This window comes from Vicia villosa, unplaced genomic scaffold (assembly GCF_029867415.1).
Source record: "Vicia villosa cultivar HV-30 ecotype Madison, WI unplaced genomic scaffold, Vvil1.0 ctg.000113F_1_1, whole genome shotgun sequence".
NCBI classification, from domain to species: Eukaryota; Viridiplantae; Streptophyta; class Magnoliopsida; order Fabales; family Fabaceae; genus Vicia; species Vicia villosa.
Window position 1 is genome coordinate 743,179 of NW_026705021.1, and position 11,006 is coordinate 754,184.

The window sequence follows — 11,006 nt, forward strand, 5'->3', positions numbered from 1 at the left end:
TCTTTCCTTCTCTTGTCATGGTAACTCTTCTGCCTACTTTGTGAAGTCTTCATCTTCTCACGGATCAACTTAACCTTCTCGGTAGTTTCTCGAACAATCTCAGGTCCAAGTACTACACTTTCACCCGATTCATGCCAACAAAACAGAGTCCTACACCTCCGACCATACAACGCTTCAAATGGTGCCATACCGATACTCGAATGGTAACTATTGTTGTATGTGAACTCTATCAATGGAAGATAAGTATCCCACGTACCTCCTTGCTCAAGAACACAAGATCTCAATAAATCTTCCAAAGATTGAATCGTTCTCTCCGTTTGACCATCGGTCTGAGGATGATATGTTGAACTCAATCTCAACTTAGAACCTAATGCCTCTTGCAAACTCTTCCAAAAATATGAAGTGAACCTCGGATCTCTATCCGAAACAATACACAAAGGAACACCATGCAACTTCACAATCACACGGATATAAATCTCCGCCAACCTCGCAACTGGATGAGTGATGTTAATAGGTATGAAATGAGCCGACTTCGTAAGCCTATCAACAATCACCCAAATCGAATCATGTCCTCTCATGGTATTTGGCAAACCCGTCACGAAGTCCATAGAAACGCTATCCCATTTCCATTCCGGGACTTCCAACGGTTGCATTAAACCAGCAGGCTTCTGATGTTCAACATTCGACTTCTGACAAGTCAATCATGCATACACAAACTAAGCTATGTCACGCTTCATTCCGGACCACCAAAACAACTTCTTCAAATCTTGATACATCTTTGTAGCTCCTGGATGAATACTCAATTTACTCCTATGACCTTCTTCAAGAATAGCTCTTTTCAAATCCACATCATCAGGAATACAAATCCGATCACGAAACCTCAACACACCGTGCGCATCTAACTTAAAATCACCATTCTCAGCTTGATCGACTCCAATCATCGAATCAACCAATTTCATATCCAACTTCTGGGCTTCCTTGATACTATCCAGAAAATCATTGTTAATCTTCAACATACCCAGTCGAACACTCTTAGGGGTCACTTCACATACCAAACTCATATCTCGAAATTGCTCAATTAATTCTAACTCCTTAACCATCATTGCCGACACATGCAATTGGCAACAACATTAGCCTTTCCTGGATGATAATTCAAACCGAAATCATAATCTCTCAACAGTTCTAACCACCTTCGTTGTCTCATATTCAATTCCTTCTGATCAAACAAATACTTTAAGCTCTTATGGTCGCTAAAGACTTCAAATCTAGAACCATAAAGATAATGTCTCCAAATCTTCAACACGAAAACTACAGCAGCAAGTTCCAAATCATGTGTAGGATAGTTCTTCTCTTGAACTCTCAACTGTCTTGATGCATAAGCAACAACTTTACCCTTTTGCATGAGCACACCTCCTAAACCCATTTTAGAAGCATCATAATAAACCACAAACGATTCTTCTGGATTAGGCAATATCAAAATCGGTGCCGACATCAACCTTTTCTTCAAATCGGTAAAACTATCTTCACAAGAAACATCCCACACGAAAGCCTTACCCTTACAAGTCAACTTAGTCAACGGAAGTGCTAACTTAGAGAAACCTTCAATGAACCTTCTATAATAGCCAGCTAGTCCCAAAAAGCTTCGAATCTCGGTAGCCGACTTAGGAGTTTCCCATCTCAACACGACATCAATTTAGACGGATCCACGGCAATGCCATCACCAGAAATGACATGCCCCAGAAAACTAACTTCCTTCAGCCAGAACTCACACTTGGATAACTTAGCATACAACTTCTTCTCTTTCAGGACTTGCAATATCAACTTCAAATGCTCGGCATGATCTGATTCTGATTTAGAGTAAATTAAAATATCATCAATGAACACCACCACAAAACAATCCAGATACTCATGAAAAATACGATTCATGTACTCCATAAATACTCCAGGTGCATTAGTAACACCAAAGGGCATCACGGAATACTCCTAATTTCCATAACGTGTTCTGAAAGCCGTCTTCTGCATATCCTCATCTTTCACCTTAATCTGATGGTAACCTGACCTCAGATCGATCTTGCTAAACACACGAGCACCAACCAATTGATCCATCAAGTCATCAATTCTTGGAAGTGGATACTTGTTCTTGATTGTCACCTTATTCAACTGACGATAATCAATACAAAGTCTCATACTTCCATCTTTCTTCTTAACCAACAACACTGGAGCTCCCCAGGGCGACACACTAGGTCTCACAAACCTCTTCTCAAGCAATTCTTCCAACTGCTTCTTCAATTCAGACAATTCTAAAGCAGACATCCTGTACGGTGCCATAGACACAGGTCTAGTACCAGGTACTAATTCAATAGAGAACTCAACTTCTCTCTCAGGCGGTACATCAGGAATTTCATCGGGGAAAACTTCAGGAAAATCGCACACCACCTTCAATTCTTCTATGATCGCTTGGTTCTCAAAAGACATTGATGCAACCAAAGCAAACACTTGAACATCTTCTTTCATCAACAAACGAAACTGTCTGGCCGATAACAACTCTAAGCTTTCCTCTTCAGGAGAAGAAAATCTCACAGACTTATCATAGCAATTGATGTGAACACGGTTATGCTCTAACCAGTTCATCCCCAAGATCACGTCCAAAACTCTCAACGGCAAGCAGACAAAATCAACAAGGAACTCTCTGTCAAAAATCGACACGGGACACTTCAAACACACAAGAGAAGTGGTCACCGAACCCTTAGTTGGAGTATCGACAACCATCTCTCTGTTCATAGCAGACAACACAAGACCCAATCGTTTAACACAATTAGCAGATATAAAGCAATGAGAAGCACCGGTATCAATAATAGTAATTAAAGGAATGCTATTAATGAAACAAGTACCTCTGATGAGTGAATCCTCACTAGTGGTCTGAGTTCCCGACAAGGCAAACACCTTTCCACTAGATTTCTCCTTCTTTGGCTTCTGACACTTGCTTCCAATATGTCCTTCTTCACCACAGTTGAAACACACCATCTGCTTATGCTTGCAAGCGGGTGGCGTATGTCCAACCTCTCCACAACGGTAACACCTCATGGCATCAGCAGTACACATAGTGCTCTTATGGCCAACCTTGCCACACTTGAAGCACGTAACACCAGCAGGTGCATCTCCCCCACTAGTTCTCTTGCCATCAGTAACTTTCTGCTTACCCTTTCCACTCGGAGCGTCATAAGGCTTACCACGACCTTGATAACCTTTTCCCCTCTTCTCACTTATCACACGATAATGAGCATTGTTGTCCTCTTCATAGATCCGACAATAATCAACCAAATCAGCAAAGATGCGAATCTTCTGGTAACTAATTGCTTTCTTAATCTCACGACGCAACCTATTCTCGAACTTAATGCACTTGGAAAACTCACCATTCGGTCCATCATAGTATTGGTAAAACTTAGCCAATTCACCAAACTTAGCAGCATACTCCACAACAGATTTGTTCCCTTGACTTAGCTCAAGGAATTCAATTTCCTTCTTGCCACAGACATCTTCAGGAAAGTACTTCCTTAAAAACTCCATGCGAAACACCATCCAAGAGATCTCTTCACCACTCGCTTCCAGTCTTCTACGGGTCTCTAGCCACCAGTCATCCGCCTCAACTGCTAGCATATGAGTCCCATACCGAACCTTCTGTTTAGGAGTGCAATCCATGACACGGAAAATCCTCTCAATCTCCTTAAGCCATGTCAATGCGCCATCAGGATCATAAGTTCCCTTAAACACAGGAGGGTTCTCTCTTTGGAAGGTAGCCAAACTCCGAGAAGCAGCGCTCTCTCCACCATTCGGTTGGTTCTCCAAAGCTTGAGCCATTGCTTCCAAAGCAGCAGCTATCGCATCATCATTCCTTCCCGCCATCTCAACTCTTCATTATAACAAAGAAACAGTCAGCACAAAACAACAATACAAGATTGTTAGACCATACTACGACACGACACTTGGCCGGACAAGACCGACCTGCTCTGATACCACTAATGTAACACCGCAAATCTACCCCTCAATTAATAAGAGCAAACAGAGTATAAAACATCGAAACAAGCAACTAATTTGAGGCGTCACATATTCGACTTAAACAAAACTACAATTCATGCTCAAAGTACATGGATACATAACACTTATATCGGAGGAAACTCACAATTCACCGAACATTTAAATCCAAACAACTTCATCATATTGCAGCGGAATTCAAATAACAACACAATATCCAAATCTTATATTCTTGTCAACATGGCACAATAGGTCCAAGACGTCTCCACAAGACATAACATCAAAGTTCAAGAAAAGATAAACAACATAAAACGAGACACAAGCAAGTATCGCAAACATCCCCCCCGAGTGCTACGTATCAGAGCATTGATACACCGACTCGAGCTATAAGGTACACAGCTACTCCACGTCGTTACCTGCACGTTACCAACAGAGGGTAACATTCAAACATAAGGGGTGAGATATCATTCATTATAAAGAAACGTATGATAATGTTCAAAGCAAGAGAAAAGATCATACGTTGGTCACCACTTCTCATCACAATATTAACTTAAGAATCGGTAACCATGTCATCAATTCAACTATGACAATATATACAGTTCATAAGTAAAATTCCTACACAATCACAACCAACATCTTATCATCAATTCACCACAACTTAACATATATTCATCAAGTCACAACACCATAATCAAATAAGACTCAAATGCAATTCACATGTGACTCGACTTATGCAAATGCATGTGGTACCATTTGGAGTAAAACTCCCACATCTCAAGATTTGCCATTAGGCACACCGTCGCTAATTGCCATTAAGGCCACCATCGCTTTTTACAATTAAGGCCACCGTCTCTTTATGCAATGGATGTGACTCAATGAATGCAACATCCAAACAAACACGACATTCACAATACATCACAAATACCGACTAAACATCATTACTTTTATAGTAATTCACCACTTCCCAATCACGTCGCTACGTTGCATCATCATACAACCACACACTACCTCACCACACAAATCATAATATCAAACAAATTCATTTAAAGGAAGATTCAAAAAGGTTTATAAGCATTCTTAAATCATATTCATTAGAAAGGTCTCAATTATAGCTTCACATAGGTTCAAACCGCACTTAAAAAGGAGTTACGGTTCAAAAGTTACATCATTTCAAAGATTGGAAAAGGTTCTGTAAAACAGGGTTCGCGGCGCGAACTGAGCGAATCCAAAAATTCCTAACTTTCTGCCAAGCAGTTCGCGGCGCCAACAATGGTTCGCGGCGCCAACTGGCGATTTTCAGAAAACCCCAAACACAGAAAACAGCATACGAAACCCATCCAAAAACCCCTAAACTCAACCCAATCAAGTTGGAAAACACACAGCATCACGAATAACAATAGAATACATGTTATAAACACAATTATAACACCTATTATGGGTCTTCTAACATCATAACACCATCAATCATACTTAAATTCACAATTTCATAGAAGTCTAACATAAACCCTAACAATCTCTATTCAACTTCTACACAATCATGGGTAACAACATACAATCAAAACCCCACCCAAAACATCATCATACATCCCTTTTGCATGAAAGAATCCCACCCTTACCTTAAGTTTTGGATTGAAGCCAACTCTATCTTCAACCTTGAGATTCTCCTCTTCTCTCCTCTCTTCTCTTCTTTCACCAAAAACCCCAAATGAACTTCTAATTTCTATTTCCTCTAAAACCCTTGTTTTAGTTAAACCCTTACTATCTTAAATTACTAATGGGCTCTAACTAACACCCGTCACTTACTAATACCAACTTAGGCCCAATAATCAACAACACTTACTATCTTATATTATTACTAATAATCCCCAAATAAAACAACATAAAATCAAGGGTTAATGAACTTTTTAGTCCCTCTAAATATTGCAGATTTTGTTTTTTGTCCCTCCAAAATTTTCCTTTAAGAAATTGTCCCTTCAAAATTTTTTGTCTAAACTATTGGTCCCTAACGTCAAATTTGCTAGAGATTAGCTACGACTTTAGCCACTGATTAGCTACGAAATTTGACGTTAGGGACCAATAGTTCGGAAGAAAAATTTTGAAGGGAGATTTCTTGAAGGAAAATTTTGGAAGGACCAAAAATGAAATTTGAAATATTTAAAGGGACGAAAAAGTTCATTAACCCTTAAATCAATTAAGCATATAATTAACACATAGTTCACACTTAATTCACATAACTCACATAAATAAATAATTAAAGAAAAACAGTCGTTACAGGCAACATATCAAAGAGCCATGACTACACTTTTCCATGACATGATGCATAAGGAAGTGGAAGTATATGTGGATGACATGATTGCCAAATCAGAGAATGAGGAAGATCATATACAGAATCTGACAAAGTTATTTCAACGCTTACGGAAGTTTCAGCTTCGCTTGAATCCCAACAAGTGTACCTTTGGTGTCTACTCAGGAAAACTCCTTGGTTTCATCGTCAGCAAACAAGGAATTGAAGTAGATCCAGACAAAGTCAAGGCAATTCAAGAAATGCCTTAATTATTACTTGTTATAAGCATACACTTCTCACTGCACTTGGAGGAAACTAGACAACTCTAAGGAATTACATGATGATAAATGGTGGGATGTTAGTACATTTTTAGAGAAATCAGACAAAATCTATTTCTATATATGTAGGTTACAAATTACAATATAATGGGGTCACTAAACCGATTCTTATTTGGGTCAGAAACAACCATTTAAAGAGGAAATTAATAAGCCGCTACACCACAAATTGCAACACTTCGAATTTGAAGATATAAATTATTGTTTACTCTAAATTAAATGCTAATTTAAAATAATGGAATGTTTTCTAACCTTTGTGTAAAACAAGAATTTCGACTTGTCCAACCAACTTAATTTAAAACAATGAAATGTCTTCAAGTATAATCTTGTCTCCAAAATGTGTAGCCTGCATAAAATATGAAGTTCATATGAGAATATTGAAAAAATTACATATTCCAATGTGGTAAACACAACAGAGATTGGCCTTGACCCGTTTCCAAAATCACATACTAGTTTTTATTACTTGTTATCGTAAACGCCACCAAATCAAACATGTATTGTACCTAGTTCACTTACCATGCACGTAAAGTTCAAGAGAAACATGGAACACAAATTTGCCTAACACTAGGACATCATTCTTATTAGTTTTTATAATTTTTAGTATAAGTGTGACATAATCTCTTCATTGAAATTGGCTTTTTTATGGCAGCAAACCTGAATTACAATAGTGTAAGTTATAAACTATTTGACTAAATGTCTTCATTGATATCATTTAACTTGTTCCGGAGTGTATAATAGGAATTCATGCTATGATCTTCTCTTTTTTTAATCACATAGACTAACTTATATAACTACTATCATTATTCTATCTAATGATACTTCCTAATACTTTGCATGAACATTTTAGTATCTAGTATCCAAGATGCAGATTGTGTTTCTAAGGACCAATTATATCAGTTAACTTGTTCCTTTTACTCAAGTGAGACTTCAGCTGATTTGAGACTAATAACTTAGCACACATGGTTTGAAAATACACCAAAACAGTCAGTGGACATTTTTAACTTGTTCACCGAGAGTGTTACTTTTTTAACTTTTTAACTTGTGTACTAAAGAATGGATTGTTTAGCATTCACTCTTAATACCAACATCAATTTAACAACCAAACACAATTAGAAAATGATTTGAAATCAACTATTTTAAGCAAGGAAAATTACTAGTACCTTAGATAGAAGATGACCGAGGTAGTTCTAATCAAATGACATAACTCGAACAATTATTATTCAACAACCTAAAACAAAACAAATCCAGAACTTTGAGAAATTCAATTTTTTTTAAAAATAGAAACATACATATGATCATTAGTGGTCAAATCACAAAGTAGCCATCACATATACAATGCAATACCTATATATATAAAAGTGGAAGTTGAGATATAAAGTGAATTTTGTAAATAGACATGCAAATAGAAAGAAGGCACCAAAAATGAGAATCATGAGCAGAGGTCACACGGCTAAAAACATGTCCCTGTAATTCTTGAATCATATATGGTAGCTAGTTAAAACATGGAAATAGACATTGGACAAAGATGATCATGCAAGTATCTTTAATAATGGATAAATTTGAATCTTTGATTGATATGACGTGATATCACTCTCCAAACAAGTATTTTTTATCCAAAAATCTAACCAAAACTACAACAACATAACTTCCAAAAGCAGTATAAAGATTTCAAGTATCTTCTAGATGGGACTTATTGTAACAAATCAATTGTTGGAATCAAAATACTAAAATATATATTATAGACAAATCGTAAGCAAAAATTCTAGAGGGATCTGTACTTCTCAGGCTTGTATTCCTTATTTATAAATCATAAATTTCATTGTCTTCCTTAATAATGTAAAAATCCACCGTATCTGTTTGTGAAGAACAATTTTAAAAGAGATAAAACACGAATTTTACCTAACAAGTATCTTCTAGACTTGTACCTCAATCCCATTTAGGAACAACAACATTACATACAAATCATAAGCAAGAAAGTTTTTAGAAGTTACAAGGACAACAACGTTAGATACAAACAGAAGCAAAAATAAAATTAAAAACAATTTAGGGTTTTAGAAAGAGAGACACCGAGGTACGGTTATGGACAATTGTAGGAAGCTTACTTGTATCAAGATGAGAGAGAGATGCGTGAGCCCAAAAACCCTAAAATCAGAAATCATTGTTGGAAGCTGAGAGAGAGACGTGAGCTGAGAGATACCCAAAAACCTAAAATAAAAAACAAATGTTTTCCCTCTTCCTCCAATTATACGTAGCACCTCCTCCAATTAAGTGTAGCGCCGATACAATATTTGGGGGACGACGGTTCATCAGTAGTCGCAGCCCTCTTCGTCAAACTTCTCCAATTAAGCGCGTTGTAAAAACTTTGAGGGACGACAGTTCATAAATAGTCGTAGTCATTATCACTGTTTGAAAAATTAGGGCACGTCTGTTCAAAAACCGTCGCAGCTTTAAGGGGACGACACTTGGGCATAAAACCGTCGCGAGTATCAGGGGCAGTTTTCCAAAACCGTTGTGGCAACCATCGTTATATAAGGAAGAAGGCGGTTTTCATGGAACTGTCGTTGTCTTTGTGTCGCAAATTGATTTTTTTCTTGGACGTCTGAATTACATCTCAAGATTCATATATCTCATGACTGCAACTTGTGCTCCAATTTTCAAACTTCTACGGAAAAATCAATGTTGCGTCTGGACAGACGATTGTCAGAAAGCGTTCGACAGCATTAAGGAATATCTGCTCGAACCACCCATCTTGTCTCCTCCAGTGGAAGGAAGACCTTTGATAATGTACTTGACCATCTTAGAAGATTCCATGGGTTGTGTCCTTGGACAGCAAGACGAGACGAGAAGAAAAGAGCATGCCATCTACTACCTGAGCAAGAAATTCACTAACTGTGAGTCCCGCTACTCCATGCTCGAGAAAATCTGTTGTGCTTTGGCCTGGGCTGCCAATCATCTTCGCCAGTACCTAAATCGACCTACTACTTGTTTGATCTCCCATATGGATCCAATCAAGTAAATCTTTGAAAATCCTGCCTTAACTGGGAGAACTGCCCGTTGGCAGATGTTGTTATCAGAATACGACATTGAGTATCACGCTCAGAAAGCCGTGAAAGGAAGCATCCTAGCTGAGCACCTGGCTCACCATCCACTCAATGGTCATGAATCAACCAGTTTTGACTTTCCGGACGAGGACGTTATGTACCTCAAGATGAAAGATTACGACGAGCCACTACCAGACGAAGGACCTGAGATAGGATCCCAATGGGGCTTGATCTTTGACGGAGCCGTCAATGCTTATGGACGAGGAATTGGGGCAATCATTGTTACACCTCAAGGTACCCACATTCCATTTACCGCCAGATTAACTTTCAAGTGCACAAACAATGAGGCCGAATATGAAGCTTGCATCATGGGTCTCGAAGAAGCCGTGGATCTAAGAATCAAACACTTGGATGTATACGGAGCACTACAACGAGGAAGGGCTTTTAAAGCGCTTTTTCTGGCCTTTAACAGCGCTTTAAAGCGCTGCCAAAGCCAGCGCTGGCATAGGCTACGAAAGCGCTTTTAAAAGCGCTCTGGTAGGCCCCCCTATAAGAGCGCTTTTCTGGAAAAAGCGCTCTTGTAGGCCCCCCTTTAAGAGCGCTTTTCAGGTAAAAGCGCTCTGGTAGGCCCCCCTTTAAGTGCGCTTTTTCCAGAAAAGCGCTGTGATAGGCCCACCTGTGAGAGAAAAAATTAAAAAAAAAACGCAACATACTAAAGCGTTTTTGTAAAAGCGCTCTTATAGGGTGGGCTTTAAGAGCGCTTTTTCCAGAAAAAGCGCTCTTATAGCCCCCCCTATAAGAGCGCTTTTACAAAAGCGCTTTAGTATGTTGTTTTTTTTTTTTTTTTTTTGCTTTTTTAGTAATCTTTGGCAGCGCTTTTAAATAGAAGCGCTTTAGTATGTTGTCCTTTAAGAGCGCTTTTTTAAAAAGCGCTTTAGTAGCTAAATGAGGTATTTTAATGTGCAGCCTGTAATTTAATCCTCCCAGTCGACCTGTAATATTTTCGACCTGTAATATGTTTTCAGCCTGTAATATTTTCGACCTGTAATTTATTTTCGACGATATTATTTCAGCCATCAGTAAGACAATATATATATATACTAATATAATACCATTATAATATCCAATATTATATATATACATCATTACAACATCAATATACTTCAATTCGACACAAATCCTACATGAAAAAGCGCTTAATATAAAAATGACACAAATCCTCTTTTATTTCTTCCAACTTAAGTCTCGGGTATCCAGTGGCACGGAATTCGTCAAGGTACTACAAAACAAAAACAAAATATGAATGATACATTT

The 11,006-nt window shown here is 38.1% G+C and overlaps 1 protein-coding gene across 2 annotated transcripts; it reads right to left on the minus strand.

The window, feature by feature from the left end:
* Window positions 1-1,962: 1,962 nt before the first annotated feature.
* LOC131624277 (uncharacterized) lies at window positions 1,963-9,137 on the minus strand. 2 transcript variants are annotated; one of them, XM_058895225.1, is made up of 4 exons: window positions 8,754-9,137; window positions 7,812-7,879; window positions 6,904-6,997; window positions 1,963-3,910 (listed from the first exon to the last, which is right to left on the minus strand). In XM_058895225.1, the coding sequence occupies exon 4, from the start codon at window positions 3,901-3,903 to the stop codon at window positions 1,984-1,986; it is 1,920 nt and encodes a 639-aa protein (XP_058751208.1). In that variant the 5' UTR covers window positions 3,904-3,910; window positions 6,904-6,997; window positions 7,812-7,879; window positions 8,754-9,137; the 3' UTR covers window positions 1,963-1,983. The 2 variants fall into 2 exon arrangements, with proteins under 2 accessions (XP_058751208.1, XP_058751207.1); XM_058895224.1 differs by having other exon boundaries at window positions 1,963-4,448.
* Between the last annotated feature and the right edge of the window lie 1,869 nt (window positions 9,138-11,006).